Below are 20553 nucleotides of genomic sequence, written 5' to 3'. Positions count from 1 at the left end.
GTGCAGTTCTGTCCCCAAATGGAATTTTCTTTCTAGGAATTCTTCGAACAATGCAAGTTGCTCCAATTCATCACCCGTTGAATTCGTTGCGTCTGTCTCTTCTGGAACTTGGAAATATCTCGGCACCTGATAATGTTCTGATGACTCTGCTCCCGGGCTAACTTCTTCTAGCTCGGGAGTAGTTGCAAGTTCCTGTAATTGCTATGTCGTGTGCTCCTTCCCTTTGCTATTGGAAACCGAAATTGCATTCATCTCTCTTGCTGCCGGTTGATCACCTCTTATCTGCTTGATTCCTTCGGGCATTGAAAACTTTAGCAATTTGTGATATGTTGAGGGTATAACTTTCATCTCATGTAACCATGGCCTTCCCAGGATGATATTGTATCCCATGTCACCATCTACTACTTCGAAGAGAGTTGTTTTCATTACTCCTTCAGCGTTCATGAGCAACAAAATCTCTCCTCGGGTCGTCACGCTCGCAAGGTTGAATTCAGCGAGGAGCTTTGTTGTCAGAATAATGCTTCCGGTGAGTTTAGCTTGCTCCAATACTCTCCATTGTACAATATTAGCCGAACTTCGTGGATCCACTAAAACGGTTTTAATCTTAAAATCCAACATATTTAAAGAAATTACCAGTGCATCGTTGTGTGGCAACAGCAATCGATCTACGTCCTCCTCCGTGAAAGTGATATCGTCTTCCCAGAGTCTTTTACTATGAGTTATTGATACTTTCGTCTTCTTCGTTGCCAAAAAGGTGACCCCATTAATCTCATTCCCTCCGAAGATCATATTGATCGTCTGACGTGGGGGTTCTTCTCCTTCTTTCGAAGGTTCCGTGTTGTCTCTATTACGACCATAATTGTTCTTAGCTCGGTCACTCAAGAATTCTCTGAGCTGACCGTTCTTCAATAGTGTTGCCACCTCTTTCCGAAGGTGTCGGCAATCCCCTGTTCGGTGGCCGTTCGTCCCATGTTATTCACACTATAAGTTGGGATCCCTCTGGCTGGAATTGGATCTCATAGGTCTTGATAATCGTGCCTCTTTAATGTTTCTCATGGCTCACACCAACTCCACTATACTGATGTTGAAGTTATATTCCGATAACTTGGGGTAAGAAGGATCCCGAGACCCCGACGTCTCTTTATCCTGAAATGATCTATTATTTCGACCACGATCGGTCCCTCTGTCAACGGTGAACTTGTTTGTTACCCGGGAGTTTCTGCCACGACCCTCGATCCGTTTGTAAGGCAAAAACCGGCCCCTCGAAGTTCGTCTGTCCGCGTCGTAGTCATCCTTTGATTTTTCTCTGCTCTTCTCCCGTCCTTTGGCCGATGATCTAGAACCGACCTGGTCATCTTCGATCCTTATCTTTGACTTGTACCGGTTGTGGACATCTGCCCAAGTTTAGCTTGAAAATTAAGCAGGCTCTCCTTCAGCTTCCGGGAAGCATCTAAGCTTCTCGGATTCAATCCTTTGGTGAATGCTTCAGCTGCCCATTCATCTAGGACAGCTGGGAGCAACATTCTTTCTTTCTGGAATCGAGTAACGAACTCTCGTAATAATTCAAATTCTCCCTGTGCGATCCTGAATATGTCGGCCTTCCGGGCTTATACTTTTCTAGCCCCGACATGAGACTTCATGAAAGAATCCGTGAGCATCTCAAATGAATCTATGGAATGCTCGGGTAAAAATAAATACCACGTTAGAGCTCCCCTCGTGAGAGTTTCTCCAAATTTCTTTAGCAACACATTTTAATTTCGTGGGGAGCTAAATTATTTCCTTTTACCGTCATTGTGTAGGTGGTAATATGCTCATGTGGGTCTGAAGTCCCGTCATATTTTGGCACTTCAGGCATTTTGAATCGCTTCGGGATTAGTTCTGGTACCACACTCGGCTTGTACGGCAATTGAGTATACTTCTTCGAGTCTGGGCCTTTCAATACTGGTGGCGCGCCTAGAATTTGGTCCATGCAGGCGCTTACTTTCCTCATAAACCGTAAAAGTTCATTCTTGAACTGGTCGTTCTCGTTGTTGAGACCGGATCTGCTCCCCCCAGCCCTGTCGGAGCCAACTTTACCCCTGGGAGTATTGTCGTCGACTCTCTGTGTTGTTTGGCTTGCGAGAATGCCGGGAGGAATTGGATCTCGTCTGTTTGCATTATTCAAAGCCCCCGATAGCGCCTGCTTCAGCTTCGTCATAACCTTATCCTGCCGCATGAGATGGTCTAGAATAATCGCATGTTGCTCGCGCAGGACCCTCACCGCATCCACAACATGCTCCTCATCAGCATCATCGGGAGTTGTCTACCGAACCTGTCGAGGGTACAACCTGTCATGCACCGGCATGGCGTTATTTCCCTCATTGCGGGTGTCACTAATTGAATCCTTGAAATGAGGCTGATCCCCTCGAATTTCAGGGTTGTGCGTGTTGTTAACAATGTTATTTGTCATTTTTTATGATTTTTTCTAAGACAAAATAATAAAATCACATTAGTAAAAAAGGCAAAGATCAATTTAATTGCACGGTTGTCTAGGCCCCCACAGTGGGTGCCAAACTATTTACCCGTAAAATGGTACTGTTGAATTTATACGTGGTTTCTAGACAAGTGAACTAATTTGATCCTGAAATAATGCAATAATTGAAAAAATGTACAATACTTAGCCTTAAAATATAGATGAAAACATCATAGATGACAGTTCCGGGAACAAGGTTTCCGGGCACAGCAATGATGAGATCAAAAAGCGAAAAAGTAAGATTGTATTAAGATTTGTATAGAATATAGTGTAAGTTTAGGCAGAAAATTCCTCCCCTTACAATGATAACTGGGCTCATTATTTATAGATGTGTCCAGGGAAAGAGGTACGAGGATCGTGTCTTCCTTTAATGTCAATTATGAGAGTCATTGATGAAGATGTAACGGTGAACATAAATGTCAAATTCTCTGTAACGGACCATTGCTTTTAATGCTGCAGAATATTCCTTATTAAATGTTATCGGGCGCAAAGCATTTAATACACCTTTATGAACGTTATCCCTTCCGGTGACAAGCGGAATAGCTGCGTTCGATTTTCGGCCATCCCCGTCTTTGGTACCGCGTATCTTTCCTTTACATGACCACATATCATATCATATTTTACCCTATACAATTGAGTTTGCAGTAGTTTCTTGATAAATGTAAACAAGGTATAGGCCTAAATCTATAGCATGTGTGTTGCTGCAGCAGTACTATAAAGATATTACTATTTGGTTCGTTTTTTTCTCCTCTCCTGTTGTTGTCAGCCCTTCTTAATATCTCTTTCTTTATTTCTGAATTAACTAGCAGTTCCATCATTTCTATCATTCTCTAATATTCATTGTCTTCTCGAGATCATCAAATAATCAGTAACGGCAGCCTCTGCTACCACCAAATATTACATTATCAGTAATTCTGCACTCCCAGCCATATCTTCCATTCACCAAGAACGTAACTCTTGAGCATAGGAGTGGTGATGCACAAGACACTTTGGTTAGTGATAGTGAATACTCGAGCGGATTTGAAGATGAATTTGAGGAAGATAGAACAGACAATAGAGATGATGAAGATAATTATGAAGAATGTTACTCAACGGATGAGGAGGCACTCATTAATGCTTCCGCACCTAAAACATCTTGGTCTGCTCAAGAAGAAGGAAATGTTGTGTCTACCCAAATAAATCAGTTAATTTTGAAAGGAAACTTGTCACCTAGGTTCAGCGACAAGTACAAAGATAAACGATTATTGGACACCGAAGACAAACGATTATTGATAAATGATGTTAGGAATTTAACCGTGCTCATTGAACCTTTGGTCTTTTCAATGTATGAAACACATGACAAAGTAATTAATCCCTCCAGCCTTAATAAGGGGTATATTAATGGCCAAAAAGTCACTTAGTGTGGACCGGAGGAAGTAGTTTTTTTTCTTTTTTTCTTTTATTTGGTTTTAATCATCTGGTATGCAGAGTTAATGGCACTAATCCAGATTCGTGTCATATATCACCCATTAAGAGGAAAGTGATCCCTCCAAATTAACCATTCTGAGGGTTCAAACTCGAAATTCCTCTAGAGGATCTCATTAATCCTACGACACTTCGTCAGTGGCAGTCTCTTTTCTTCTTACTAGTTATTTTCCAACAATTACTACTGACTGTAATAGTTTGACAAAGAGACGTATAGAAGAAGAAAAAATTAGTCAAAAAGAAAAGCAAAAAATAAAATTAAAATAGCAGCTCTCTCCCCAACAAGTACAATTTTAAATTAAGGTTTTCCGAATTGCTCTTTTTTATTTAAGAATATTGACATTTTAATGCCACTTAAGATTTTTGCTCCAGTTTGTAATGTATGAGAATTATGAGTGAAATGATAGGATTAAATACAACCACAAAGTATGAGCATAAGCTGTTGCTAGTTAGTACCTAATATTTTCTTGTGCTCCAAAGCCTCATAATATTCTCCAAAGGTTTTATTAGCCCAGTTACTGATATTACTTTTGGTAGTTGTATACTTTATTAACTTTACCAATTTATGATCGGTTTGCTTATATTGGTGTTTACTGTGTAAGCGAATCAATGATGCATTCTGGACAAGTTTAGATATGCAGTTGAAAAAATGGGACAAATATATGAGGGGTATATTTATATATTATCCCAAAAGTTTTCCATAATAAGTGGCAGTGTTGAAATAGTTTAAGGTTTTGATAGCTCTTCTCTCTTTCAATTCATATTCAGACTTTGATCGTGCCTGGACTATGGAGTGCGAGAGAGAAAATTAAAGATGGAACATCAAAAACATCCAACAAAAAAGAAACAAAGAATCAGTCACTTTTACGGACTGATCATTGAAGGGAACGAATCAGAATTTGGTTTTGGGGGGGGGGGGGGGGGCATGAATAGAACCTCCCCCATATTTTCTTATATATCTTCTCTGTCAATTTGCATACATCTCTGCCATTTTTACCTGCCCTTTGCTTCTTTTCTACGTCTAACGTTCAGAGACACATGTTGACAACAGAAACAAAGAATGATTGATGTGCCTTCTTAAATATACAGAGCTAGTATATATATATGTACGACGTGCACATAATTTGTTTCGAAAAACTAGCTACTTGCATTTTGTCTTTCATAGTTCTCTTATTAGTAGTAGTAGTTTTCTAATTCAGGCTTCGGTCCTTCAGATGTTATCATTCATTATTCAAGTGTGTTTGTATGCATGTGTTTATTTAAGCGGTACAGTGTAGACTTATTATTACAAATCTGCTTGTATTTTTGAATTTAATTAGCTCTAGAGGTTTTAAAACGTTAGTACTTCTTATCCTATGGAGAGAGCTAGGGGTGTTCGTCGGTCGGTCGGTACGGTACCGTATTTAGATGTTTTGGTTCGGTATTTTCGGTATTCGGTATTTTAAAATATTATACCTACCTAATTAAATTCGGTATGGTTCGATTTTTTGCCTTTCGATTTCGATTTATTCGGTACGGTAACTTCGATTTATTCGGTTCTAAAGCAGCTTCTGAACGATATATTTAGGGGAGAATAACACCTTGACTAGCTAACAAAATTAAAATTATAACTAGCCAGCAAAATCAATCTTATGAATGCAACAACACTACACATCATATATGGGACTTCTATAAACAAGAGCATAAGATTAGAATAACGTTTACAAACTTCATCAACATATAAGTATGTCTGGTCTAAAGCTCTAACTTGCATCTCCGTAATATACCAGACACCAGTAAACTTCTCAAATGTGACCAAAATAAGTTTTTCACAAGTATTGTTTACATAAATCATTCGGGTAACATCCATTAACCACATAAACAAAAATAGATGGCGCACAGGCTTTAACTAAAGAATATGGAACTAGAAACATTCTCCTTAAGCTCTCTGTTAACTGCGGGCTGCAAGGATGACATGATATTTAAAATTAATCCAATATATATTTCGGTACGGTATCGGTATTTCGGTATTTTAAAAAACAAAAACTGAATACCATACCTAATACCGATTTTTTTTTAAATGTAAAATAAATACCATACCAAATACCAAAATACCAAATACCAAAAATTTCGATTTCGGTATGGTAATTCGGTAATTACCAAATTATGCACGGCCCTAGAGAGAGCAGCTAACAAAGTTTAAATATATACATGTTGTTGTACTAACAAAGGTCCGACATTAAAATTAATAGAAGGAAAATTGAAGTCCATTTATGACATATGTAACCAGTATAAAAAGCGGAGTCCAGAACCAATGTGTGGTTCTTTTGGACCCAAAAGACACAAATAGGTAAAAAGAATTGTGTACCATTTTATATATAGCGCGGTTATTCATCATGCTATACCTTAACGGCACGTTTGTCCGTTAAGGTATAGTGCGGTGAATAACTGCGCTATATATAAAATGTCCTGCCCCACCAATAATTTTTCTGCACTTAACTGACCACCAATAATTCATATGGGTATAGCGCTTATAATGTATGCGCTAAATATATAGTGCCTACTATGCATGCGCTATACTTCAATTATTGCCCCCCGGTCTGGGTTTTTTCTTATTTAAGGAGTTCCAGAATTAGGTAAAAATTCATTCTGGATCCTTCAGGTCTTCCAAAATATTTTTTCGTTAAGTTATTTTGCATTTTATCAAAATGTTCGAAGAGCGAAAAATTAGAGTTTCACTATATTAGGAGTGAGGTTGTGGTGGAGAATAACTCAGTACACTATAGTTGTTCTCCACAGTTTCATGTTAAGTTGCCACTTACAATGGAGTACGATAAATTAGTATCGTTGTTATGTAAAAAAATGAGTGTGAGCAAACGTTCGGTGAATATTAAAGTAATCGAAAGATATCCGTATTCTGTTACTCCGCATGAAGTTGCTTGTTATGTTGAGTTTAACATCGAAGACGATGAAACTCTGATAGATTTTTTGAGGACTCTACATGAACACTGGGAACTTCTTGTGATAAAAATATTGAAAATGTACGTCAAGGTTGAAGACGTTCGCAATAATGAGGTTCCGTAAAATAGGGATATCCCTCAATCATCAGGTGGTTTTTTTGGAGCAGTTTTATCCGAACAGGTTCTGGGTGAAAGAGTTTGGTCAGATCTAAACTTATCTCCACGGGCAAATATGAAACGAGGACATAATTTCTCCCTCAGTCTACATAATCCACAAGCCGAGTGGTAAACTTCAATTTTTCTTTATGTTATGATATTTATTTTTATGTATTGAGTGTGTATTAACACTCATATATTCCACAGGGGGTACCGGACAGATATGAATTTTACAAGTTATGAACCAACGGACAGTTAGAATATACCTAGTTTTGGTGTATTGGATTATAGTGGTCCATCCGGGAGTCATCATCAACAGGATAATGTGCATCATGGGATATCAACACATTATGATTTATAAGTGAAGTGATAAAGTTTATATGTAATGTTTGGATGAATTTGAGAAACTCATTATTTTATTGGTTGTGCAGTGAAAATGAGCAACTTGAAGGTCATGTCCTTACTCAATTGCCCGAAGACGGCATATTTAATCGCGATCTAGCAGATGCGCGGAGTCAGGAAGATGATAGTGATTATGACAACAATGCTGATGAGTCTGGAGATGACACACCTTTCCCTGATGAGGGTGACGATGATGAGGATGAGAATGACGAACCTGATTTGACGAGGAAGCATGCTCCACCTCCCGTTAGACCAAAAGTGTACGAGTCACATATGTCGTTTCATTCAAGGGAGATTCCCTACCTTGATCAGTTGGCAAGTATGCCGGATGTCGATGCCCTCACAAGGGATCTTGACAAAATTCGGATAGCAATGTGGGATGAATCTAGAGCAACGGTGCTGTCAAAGGGCATACTTTTTGCAGATAAAGCGCGCCTAAGCAGGGCAGTGCGAATGTACAGCATAAAAGAGTGTCGTGAGATCATGGTTCATGAGTCATCTCCGGAAGTATATAAGGTTATTTGTCGTAGATGGTTTCAAGGTTGTAATTGGATGCTGCGTGCGATAAAGTTGAAAACAAATATATGGATTGTGGGGAAATACATTGGCACCTACAATTGTGAAATGGACACATTTAGTGGGAATCATTTTAACTTGAATGTTGACATAATTTCTCTTGTCTTGATTTCACACATTGAAGCATCCATAAGGTACAAGATCAAAGAGTGTATAACATCTTTCCACCAGGTATATGGATGTACCATTACCAAAAGAAAGGCATTTCTCAGGCGTAAACGTACGTTTGAAATTGTTTATGGTAACTTGGATAAGTCATTTGCCGCTCTACCCAGGTACATAGTTGCATTGCAATACTTCAACCCCCGGGACTGTTGTTGAATGGAAGTTTGAGCGGAGTCCGGGAATACCAAAATACATATTCAGATATGTGTCTGGGCATTTAAACCAGCCATTGATGGTTTTGTGCATTGTCGGCCGGTAATATCTTGTAGAAACCTGTATCTTGAAGGCGTCTAACTATACAGGGATGGAGTTGGTGGTCCCTAATGAACTCCCACATATCGTCTATACGTCTGGAGCGGAATGTCTGGGCCAGACACTGCCCATACCAGATGTATGAAGACCTATAGTTGCCCTGTAGTAACAATAGCTCTCGAGATGCAGGTCCGGAATGCATAGGGGGAACCTCCATGATGATATCTGTAAATTGAACAATATTAATTAAAGTATTTTTCTTTTTGATTGCTTAACATCTTTAAACATATTGCAATATCTTTTATATTAATATTTAATTGATATTTTTAATATATTATTACTTAGGTTGATACATTTTTCATATCATTATTTTATATGTTAGTTTATTATATTATTTTATATGTTAGTTTATTATTTTATATGTTTATTTCTTATTTTATATATTAGTTTATTATTTTATATGTTTGTTTATTATTTTGCATGTTTGTTTCTTATTTTATATATTAGTTTCTTATTTTATATGTTTGTTTCTTACTCAGCTATTTTTGGGTATAATAGAATTAAATAATTAATTTTTATAACTATACATGATATAATTAATAAGTATTCATATAAAAATACTTAGTTTGACAAATATTATTGTTTTTTATATTATTTTCTTATATTTGTTGACTAAAATTCGAGAGAGTTTGTGTTTGAACTATCGTCTTTTTTTCAGATATTTTTGGGGTTAACAGATAATTAAATGATTAATTTCAATACCTACAAAGATAATTTAGTAATTATTCATATAACAGATACTTAGGTTGATAAATTTTCTATATTAATATTTCATATGTTAGTTTCCAATATTTTTACACTAAAGTAATACTACTCAAAATGGCCATGAACAAAGTCTACTACCATTAGCTAAAATTTATTATCAGTTTTACTACGCTAAAGGGCACAACATTATAATTACGGGCACAACATAACACAAAAGGGCATTAAACAATAATAAAATTACATATTAATATACGTACAACAATAAAATCTAAATAACATTAATTATTCATAAAATAATAATATATGTATTTTACTAATTTCTAAGCACATAAATAATCTAATCCGGATAAAAAAATAATAATTTAATTAAATCACAAAACAATCACAAAAAAATATAGACCACAGTAAAAAAAATAACTAATAAATATTTTTTATAACAACTAATAACATTAATTATTCATAAAATAATGATTTATCTATTTTACTAATTTTTAGCACATAAATAAACTAATTCGGATAAAAAATAACAAATTAATTAAATCACAAAATAATCACGAAAAAACATAGACTACAGTAAAAAATAACTAATACGCATTTTTTATACATGAGTTTTGCCAAAAAGTAAGGCAGAATACCTCGATTTAAATTTTTTTGAAAGGTGAAGATTTGATGATTTGGGGGCCGAAACGAGCAATCCACTATATGATAACCACTTAAATCCAGTGTTAGTTTACTACAATACGGAGAAGATACACTTTTTGTGATATGGTTGGGCTCCAATGGAGTTTTTTTGCTTTAAAAATGGGGGGACCACTGTTTAAAAGGAAGGGGGGGGGAGGGGGGGTCTAGTTTTATGGTCGGGGAAGATGGAGGCCCGCTTTTTTAAGTAAGTATAGCGCATATATAGGATGCGCTATACTATAGCGCGTCCTATATGTGCGCTATACCTCCAGCCCTTTTTGAGTTCAAATATAGCGCGATTATTTACTGCGTTATACCTTAACGGACAAACGTGCCGTTAAAGTACAGCGCGGTGAATAACTATATATAAAATGATACACAATTTTAATTTTTTTACCTATTTGTATCTTTTGAGTCCAAAAAAATTACACGTGGGTTCCGGTCTCTAAGAAGTGCATGCTGGTTAAAATATAATATAAACAAAACAAAATAATTGTACCTCTCGTACAATTGTACTGTTAAAATATGATGAACTTGTTAGTTCTCACCAAATCCAGATCTTTGTGTATCCTACTGTTGATAGCAAATCCTGGCCATTAATTTTATTTTATATTATACTACTATATATTGCAGAAGCTTGTATGTTGAGAGACTGAGACGGAGCCTACAGTCCTATCCATAGCTACTATACATGAGGTTGCAACTTATCACTTTATTTTACCTTCCACCACTCTCTTTACAGCTCAAAGAGATAGAGAAAAAGGAAAGGGACATCAAAAAGTCTACATCCCAATATGTAAATATTTATGTTAGCGTGACACAGTTTACAATTCAATTGCCTAGTCTATGACTATATGCTAGTATCATTTTCTCCCTATACTACTAATTAGTTACAAATTTGAAGTCGCAAAAGAGGATGCAATAAATTAACTCATGGCCTAAGAGCTTTATCTCTAGCTGATCATTTCCTTTTCTAGGACCTTCACTCAGCCTATTAGGTTACCTACTCCTAAATTCGCACTTAATATCATGCCTGCATGTTCTATCCTCTTTTACATGTATTTCACAAGTGTCGTAGGTTGTTTTAAATGTCATAGGAACTCTAGCACCAAAGAGGCTCTGATTCCTATAGCAAAAAGGAATCTCCTACATACTCAACAATCATGCAAGCATTTCCAAATTATTTTTTTCGTTTTAGTTTACTTAACATAGTTTAACTTAGTACGGAATTTAAAAAGAAAGTAAGATTTTTAAACCTTGTTGCATTAAATGTATTAGATGTTTGTCCTAATTTCTTACTATATTTGGTGTTTCAATTTTTTGAAAAAAGGACAACATATTTATCATAATTGATTTTACCTTTTACGAAAAGAAAATATAATTCTTTCATGTGTTGCTAGTCTTTTTCCTTGGAGGAAAAGATTTTTAACTTCTATAAACTAAGAATTCTTCCTTCTCATTCAGTAGCATTCGCAATATAGCCGTAAGGGATACTTTGAGAGTCTTGTTTAGGGGGGAAATTTTTGGGACAAGTGTTAGCCTGCCACTTGTATGTGCCTCTTTGTAAGGTTGTTCTTTCGATATTATGTACTCTCTTTTATATAGTGGATTGCTCATCTCCGCCTGTGAACATAGGTCAATTCACAGAACCACGTTAAATATTTGTGTTTCTTTTGGTATATTTCTCTTCTGTTGTTTGATATATCGTCGTTCAAGGTATGCTTTGTTAGATTTTGCATAACACCTGATTATTTTAATCATAATAAGTGGTATCAAAGTGAGGTTCAAGACAAGTTCATCTAGGTGGGTTTAGTTCTAGCTACAACCTATTTGGCGGTAATCATGATTTTTGTCTGAAAATTTTGACCGGAATGCTATTCACGTTGAGACAAACTTTGTAGTAGAGATTTGGAGATGCGACTTACAGAAGATTATGTGAATAAGTTGGATAAAGTTTATTTTGTCAGAAAATTCAGGCCAAGGAGGAGAATTTTTAGGTATTTGTCCTAATTTTCTTACCATATTTGGTGTCTCAATTCTTCGAAGAAAGGACAACATATTTACCATAGTTGATTTTACAATTTACGAAAAGAAAAATATAATTCTTTCATATGTTGTTAGTCCCTTTTTTTTGGAGGAAAAGATTTTTTACTTTTATAAATTAAGGATCATTCCTTCTCATTCAATAGCATTCACAATGTAGCCATAAGGGGTTTGAGAGTCTTGTTTAGGGGGAGAGTTTTTGGGACAAGTGTTAGCTTGCCACTTGTGTGTGCCTCTTTGTGAGGTTGTTCTTTCGATATTATATATTCTCTTTTATATAGTGGATTGCTCATCTCAGCATGTGGACGTAGGTCAATTTATAGAACCACGTTAAATATTTGTGTTTCTTTTGGTATATTTCTCTTCTACTGTCTGATTTATCGTCGTTCAAGGTATGCTTTGTTAGATTTTGCATAACACCATATTATTTCAATCATAACAAGTGGTATCAGAGCGAGGTGCAAGACAGGTTCATCAAGGCAGGTTTAGTTCTAGCTGCAACCTATTTGGTGGTAATCATGATTTTTGTCTGAAAATCTTGACCAGAGTGTTATTCACGTTGAGACAAACTTTGTAGTTGAGATTTGGAGATGTGACTTGCTGAAGATTATGGGAAGAAGTTGGATAAAATTTATTTTGTCAGAAAATTCAGGCCAAAGGGGAGAATTGTTAGGTATTTGTCCTAATTTTCTTACCATATTTGGTGTCTCAATTCTTCAAAGAAAGGATAACATATTTATCATAGTTGATTTTACCTCTTATAAAAAGAAAAATATAATTCTTTCATATGTTGCTAGTCCGTTTTTTTGGAGGAAAAGATTTTTAACTTTTATAAATTAAGGATCCTTCCTTTTCATTCAATAGTGTCACGGCCCAAAATCTGACCAGTCATGATGGCACCTAACATAACCCGTTAGGTAAGCCAATTAACTACCATCCAATTTAATTAGGTTTATCGAGAAAAATAAATTATAAAATAACTGAATCTTTCTACTTTTTCCAAGCACTGATAGTACAAATCATGAGCTTCTAAGATTTAGAATTTGCAAAACTGATATGAAATAAAATACATCATCTGTTTGAAATATATATGAACAGATTAATGATTCTAAAACTACCAAGAACAAGAGGCAGATATGACCGGATTGCGAAAACATCTTCAATACCAGCTCCCGCCATACACCGTAACATCAGCATCCAAAATCTACACACAAGGTGCAGAAGTGTAGTATGAGTACAACCGACCTCATGTACTCAGTAAGTATTTTGTCTAACCTCGTCGAAGTAGTGATGAGGATTTTTAGTGAAAGATACACATTGTTATAACCTGTGCAGTATACTAACAATAGAAACGATTATAGAACATAACAAATAAGGGTACAATGAAACAACTATGCGAGGCAGAAAAAGATTATTAGGAGAAATCACAATAGCAAATTCATAACTTTCCTGGTGTGAGAAATATATTCAAGATATCACATCAAATGGCACGGTAACACCTTCGTGCATTTATCTCATTAAATTCATGACTTTCCTGGTGTGAGGAATATATTCAAGATATCACATCGAATGACACGGTACCACCTTCGTGCATATATATATATATATATATATATATATATATATATATATATATATATATATATATATATATATCAAATCAATTGGCACGGCAATACCCTTCGTGCATTTATCTCTTTCTTACTGAGCATACATATAACAGTACCAACTAGGTGGGAGAAATGCCAATAACAATAAAAGAAATAAAGTGGGAGGTACACAGGAAGCAACAACGAACAAGGCAGTACATATGGACCACGGAAACATACTGGGGAAAAGGCATAGAAATTATGACAACAATTAGGAAGGAAGAATATAAATTTCACTAATTAGCATGGTAGAAGGCTCGTATACAAATATAACAAACAAGAAGAAAATCATAATATTTGCAAGTTAAACAGATAGAAGGCATGCATACACAACAACACTTGGGGTAGAGGACACAGAAAGAACAACGACTACAAGTCACATAGAAAAATAATATAGGTGCATAATAACAGCTCAAGGTAAAGGCATGAATGTATACACAATGAAAAGATATCACAGTATAATGTATGTCTCTTGTCCTCGCCTGCACGAAAATACCCTTCGTGCCATGAACATATGATAATATAAAAATAATGGTACGGCATCACCATTTGTGCTCTTACTCTCATCCTCACATGATAATGTAAATGAAATGGCACGGTATTATCCTTCGTGCATAATAATATATATGAATGGCACGGCATCACCATTCATGCTTTATACTTTTCCTCACATGATAATATATACGAAATGGCACGGCATCACCCTTCATGCTTTACACTCTCCCTCACATGATAATGTATATGAAATGGCACGGCATAACCCTTCGTGCTTTAAACTTTTTCTCACATGATAATATTATGAAATGGCACGGCATCACCCTTCTTGCCTTGCACTCTTTCTTACCAGGCACATGTATATCATTAACAAGCAAGGTAGGAAGCATAAATAACATTAAGGAGAGTGTTTGAACGAATGTTCCAAATTGAACACCAATCACGACTTTCAAGCCAATAACAATTCAATAAATCTTAAGTACTTTATTATTCAAGTATTTCAACAAGTCTCAAAAATGATCTTCCACTCAAGTATAGGATTCAAAATCTCAAGAATAACGGTCGTAGCGTCGTATTTGTGATCAAGTATAATAACGACCGAATTTAGTACATCAATTATTTCAGAAAAGTGCGTCAAGTTTTAATCAAATTATAATAAGCCAAATCATGGTTTCTAGCATTTAATATCATATTCATATAAATCTAGAAGTCAAAGAAGACATGAACCAAGAGTGTCACATAATTCTACGAAGCACAATAAGTCATATAATTTACCCCCGAGCATAGTTAATTCTGGCACATGCATATATGCTCGTCATCTCATATATGTATCACCCCCGCATGTAACAAATAATGACAATTAGTAGAAAAAATTTTCTCAACAAAGTTAGGCAAAACACTTACTTCAAACAAGCCAGTTCCAATGCCGAGTAAGATAAACAATACTCCGGAAATTTTATTCTGCACGTATCAACCTCCAAACGCCTTCTTATCTCCTCAATTCAAGCCAAACAATCCGTAACTATTCAAACAACGTGCAAATTAATCACAATGTACTCCAATGCTTACAATTTAACAATTTATAAAAAATTTCAACTCCGCTCGGAAAGTCGACAGTGGGGCCCATATCTCAAAATCCAATGAAACTCACAAAATCCAATAACCCATTCAATTATGAGTCCAACCATACTAATTTTACTTAAATCCGACTCCGAATCGATGTTCAAAACTCGAAAATTCATTTTATGGAATTGTAGAAAATTCTTCCGATTTTTCTTAAAAAATCAATAATCTAATGCCGAAAATGAAGATTAATTCATGGAATACAATCATAAGGGAGTCAAGAACACTTACCCCAAGTTGTGTGGTGAAATTTGCCTCGGAAAATCGCCCAAACCGAGCTCCCCAACTATGTTTTATCAAAAATGGCGAAATCCCCTGTTTATAGGGATTTAATGCTTGTAGCGCCACAGGTGGCATGGGGCGTTGCATGTGGCGTCGTTTCCAGAACCTCAAAATCCCAGCGCCAGGGCTAGCGCCTCACGCTACCCTGGGTATTGGTGACGAGATTGTTTTTCCATTTCGCCTAGGTCAAGGTTATTTCGGTAACTACTACTTTCACACAAGATTTATTCAAGAATTTACCCGAGGTACCAAACCTAAAAATCACGAATCATGCACTGATTCAAGCCTAAGAAACTTATGAACTTCCGAATTCCAAATTCTACATTCGATGCCGAAACCTATCAAATCAGGTCTGATTGACCTCAAATTTGGCACACAAGTCATAAATGACATAACACACCTATTAAAATTTTCAGAACTGGATTCCGACCCCGATATCAATAAAGTCAACCCCCAGTCATACTTCCAAACCTTTAATTTCCAACTTTCGCCATTTCAAGACAAAATCAACTACGAACTTTCAAATAATTATCCGGACACGCTCCTAAGTCCAAAATCACCATACAGAGCTAACGGGACCTTTAAAACTCCGATCCGAGGTCAAATACGCAAAAGTCCAACTTGGTCAACTATTCCAACTTAAAGCTTAAATCGTGAAGCTCATTCTTCCAAACAAATTCCGAAACACCTGAAAATCAAACCAACGATTCAAACGGTCACAATGCAGTATACGAAGCTACTCAACACTTCAAATAACTGTTCGGAGCGCAATTGCTCAAAACGACCAATCGGGTCGTTACAAATAGCATTCACAATGTAGCCATAAGGGGTTTGAGAGTCTTGTTTAGGGGGAGAGTTTTTGGGACAAGTGTTAGCTTGCCACTTGTGTGTGCCTCTTTGTGAGTTTGTTCTTTCGATATTACGTACTCTCTTTTATATCGTGGATTGCTTATCTCTCCCCCCGTGGACGTAAGTCAATTTACATAACCACGTTAAATATTTGTGTCTCTTTTGGTATATTTCTCTTTTGTTGGCTGATTTATTGTCGTTCAAGGTATGTTTTGTTAGCTTCCACATGACACTTGATTATTTCAATCCTAACGAAATGTGTCATAACATTTTGCGTTGTTATAAAAACTTCTCGTTAATGATAAAATGAGATGTTTAAAGTTAAATTATTTTCAAATATAAAAAGGTGTGATTCCTTTCAGAATGGAATAATAAAGAAATAATATTGCATAACTTGAAACTTAGAGAATATTATTTTTACTCATCAATAGTTAAATCATGCGTCATCTTAATTCTTAAATAGAAGAAATAACCAATTAGTATTAACAATTAAGAGTATGTCACAAAGAATGGAGTAAATTATCGACGTAGAACTAGAGAGCAACTAACACAAGATGTTAAAAGTAGTACGTAGATGTTGAATTCAAGATCTCTCATCGAATGACCCTAACAGATCACTAATCTTTTCTGCCTTTATCTTTTATTACATGACGAGCTGAATTGTACAGTGCTAATTTGTCACTCAATTTGATCATCTCAATTCTCACCTGAGCTACTAATCTTTATGCCGGACATTAAAGCGGAGGTTTCTCCTTTCCATATGTTTATTTAATTATTTCAGATCCATCCAACGGACTATGATCAGACTCTAAAAGACTAAAAGTACATAGCTCTATTGTTTTCGCGTTTTCACCGTATGAAATACGTAGATTTCGAAAACAAAATATTAAGAAAATATGACGAATTAGAGTTTCAAATCCTTTGTTATACGAAAGGGAAATCTTCTTTACCTTAATTTGGTGGAAGTAGTAAAATAATGACGATGACAGGCCTTTTCACTTCATTATGAGTGGGGGAAAAGGATAAAACTTGATTGTAGCATGACACTGTTAAAAACTTCTAGGGGAGCGGCTGTAACGCAGGCCTAATATTGTTTAGTCCGAATTTGGGCCTGAGTGGTGAATGAGGACGGGCTCAAGCATGTAAAAATTGCATGGGACGCCCTATTTGGTTGCCCATTTTTAACTTATACCTGTTTTATTTTTCCGTTTGCATTTATACCTATTTTTTTGTTAAAAGTATTTTAAAAAGATGATTTTGCCCTTCATTAATAAAAGACTATTGACAAACTACAGGACAAAAACTTAAGCATGTTTAAGCTGAAGTTTTAGCAAATAAACTAAAAAACTTCAGCTTGTTTAGATTGAAGTTTCGGATAAAACTCAGGACAAAACTGTAGACTGCGTTACAAAGTTTTAGCATATTTTGGTATGAAATTTTAGCAAATGAACTAAATAACTTCAGCATGCATTGGCAAAAACTCTTTAGAAAATTACATACTGCAAGCCAAAAACTTAAGCATGTTTAGTCTGAAGTTTTAGCAAATGAACTAAAAATCTTCAGCATGTTTAGTCTGAAATTTTAGCAAATGAACTAAACAACTTCAGCATGTTTTGTCTGAAATTTTAGCAAATGAACTAAATAACTTCAGCATGCATTAGCAAAAACTCATTAGAAAATTACATACTACAAGACAAAAACTTAAGCATGTTTAGTCTAAAGTTTTAGCAAATAAACTAAAAAATTTAAGCATGTTTAGTCTGAAATTTTAGCAAATGAACTAAATAACTTAAGCATGTTTACTCTGAAGTTTTAGCAAATAAATTAAATAACTTAAGCATGTTTATTCTGAAACTTTAGCAAATGAACTAAATAACTTAAGCATGTTTAGTCTGAAGTTTTAGCAAATGAACTAAATAACTTCAGCATATTTAGTCTGAAATTTTAGCAAATGAACTAAATAACTTCAGCATGTTTAGACTGAAATTTCGGATAAAATTCATGACAAAACTGTAGACTGCAGGATAAATAACTTCAGCATGCATTATCATGAAGTTTTAGCTTCAATGTGAAACAACTTTATGCTATATTAGCATGAAGTTTTAGCTTCAATATGACATAACTTCATGCTACATTAGCATGAAATTTAGCTTCAAGGTGAAACAATTTCATGCAAGTATGATTCTGAAGATGAATCTAGACAAGTTTCTCATTTTTTTTTATAAAGTTGCTGAGAGGAGATGATGAGATCGTTTTATATCTTTTTTTAGGGATGTAATTGTCATATTATTATGAATTTTTTGTGAGATGACTTCCAAATCAATAATTTAAAAAAAAATGATACATGTTAAAAGGTGCCACAAATATAGGGTACGGGTGCAAATCCCCCCTCAAGCATCCCCTAGGGCCCAGCCCGCTAATTAAAGAGGGGGTATAGGCCCTCCTTTAGTCTGAGCAACACCAACCACTACATCAACGCCAGGTCATGGCAATTTGTAGGAATAAGTAGGGGTGTCAATGGTTCGGTTTGACAGGTTATCTTATAAAATTTATACCATATCAATTTTTCTGTTATTCTATTATATATAACTAAAATTAGACTTTTCAAAAGCGTCTCAATATCATATCGGTATCTCTTCTGTATTAGTACAATTCGATTATTTTTTAATATTTTTTGAATATCATGTAAAAGTTACTAGTAAAATTAGGATGCAATAACATTCGTACTTTTATAAGACTTAGCAAAACTCTCTAGATATTTTTATTGTTTAAAGGGTGATGGATTGAGAAAACATGAAAGATGGTCAGAATATGGATCCATCAACTATTCTATAGTAGCGTAAAAGAAACTAAGCAAAGATAAAAAAATATATAAATCACACGAGTGAAAAGATATTAACCAAGTTGGGACTCGAGAATAAAGTTTATAGAAGATTAAATATTCAAAAAGATAAACCCAAATCATACGAAACGAAACATATTCAATACATTATAGTTTGTTACTCATAATCACTAGCTAGAATACTTTGTGTCTTGCAAGTAAATATGCTGGAAATAATTTAGTTTCAGTAGGAGTAGCATAATAGGTTTGAGAATTAGGATTTGAGTTTAATTACTTGTTGGCTTGTATCCGTTTTCATAATTCCAAGGCCCAAGAAAAATTTTAATACTTTATTATTTTTAAAATTAATATATAAATATATTTTTCACATATAAATTTATTCGGTACGGTTTGATATTTTTCGGTTTATTTTTATAAAATAAAAAACCTACTCTAATTATCGGTACGGTTATAGATTTATATAAAATCTACAGTTTTATTAAAAAAAACTTAAAATCGATTCGATGCAGTATGATTCGATCGATTTAATCGATTTTTGGATATCAATTGACACACCTAAGAAAAAGGCATAAAAACACACGTAAACTATCGAAATTGTCCATTAAACACTTATGCTTTGCGGGAGTACTATGACTCCCCGAACTATTTTAAGTATGAATTATTAACTCCCGCAAAGTATAAGTGTGTAACTAACAATTTCGATATAGTTGAGGTATGTTCTATGCCTTTTACCTAATTTGCACCTTAACGAATATATATTTCCTCCTCAAGGCTTGGTCAGAAATTAGAAGTTACAATTTAGATTGTTTTATCAGTATTTAACCTTTACCAAAGTTCATAATGATCAAGAACTGCTATATTTGATTCCTCCAAATTCTAGAATTTTTGTCCAACCGTGCAAGAGTAGAATTATTCTTCTCCTAGCCCTGGAAGAATATCCTTTGCTGCTTCTGATTCCCCTTGGATTAATTCTATTTTTGTCTTCCCCTTTTAATGGGTCTTCAATTATTTTTTCATATTAAGTAATTCTTCACCTTTGTTTTTTATGTGATTTTTTTTTTTTTTTTTTTTTTTTTGCATATTTGCTGGATTCTCATGTTTAGGCATTTGCCTTTACTTCGAGGTGAAAGTAAATCAATTGTAAAGACGAGATACAGTGAGGGAGCAGAGGAGACTTCATATCTCAGAAATGTATATGTCTTCAAATTGCGATGTAATTGTAGTGCAGGTATCCCCGAGGTTATTGTTTACTGGTTTTATTATGTTTATGTCTTGCGATAAACACTGGTGTTAGGATGTTTGGAGTTGCCCTTTAATGCAACATTCATTTAATTTAACAATTTTTATACCTTAATAAAT

General features: G+C 35.0%; 1 protein-coding gene across 1 annotated transcript; it reads right to left on the bottom strand.

Annotated features, from left to right (window-relative positions):
- Positions 1–201: 201 nt before the first annotated feature.
- Positions 202–2197, bottom strand: LOC138894204 (uncharacterized). The gene is made up of 3 exons (XM_070178887.1): positions 1787–2197; positions 1382–1532; positions 202–947 (listed from the first exon to the last, which is right to left on the bottom strand). The coding sequence occupies exons 1-3, from the start codon at positions 2195–2197 to the stop codon at positions 202–204; spliced, it is 1308 nt and encodes a 435-aa protein (XP_070034988.1).
- Between the last annotated feature and the right edge of the window lie 18356 nt (positions 2198–20553).

The sequence above is a fragment of the Nicotiana tomentosiformis genome, chromosome 6, assembly GCF_000390325.3.
Source record: "Nicotiana tomentosiformis chromosome 6, ASM39032v3, whole genome shotgun sequence".
Classification (NCBI taxonomy): Eukaryota; Viridiplantae; Streptophyta; class Magnoliopsida; order Solanales; family Solanaceae; genus Nicotiana; species Nicotiana tomentosiformis.
This window is presented reverse-complemented; position numbering and strand designations above follow the sequence as displayed.

Bases quoted from the DNA above. Each gene is read 5' to 3' on its own strand.
- LOC138894204 (XM_070178887.1), bottom strand. From the start codon at position 2,197: ATGACGAAGCTGAAGCAGGCGCTATCGGGGGCTTTGAATAATGCAAAC. The intron at 1,533-1,786 runs GTAAAAGGAAAT...ACTCGATTCCAG, and splicing joins TTACCACCTACACAATGACG to AAAGAAAGAATGTTGCTCCC. The intron at 948-1,381 runs GTACAAGTCAAA...GCCACCGAACAG, and splicing joins TGGGCAGATGTCCACAACCG to GGGATTGCCGACACCTTCGG.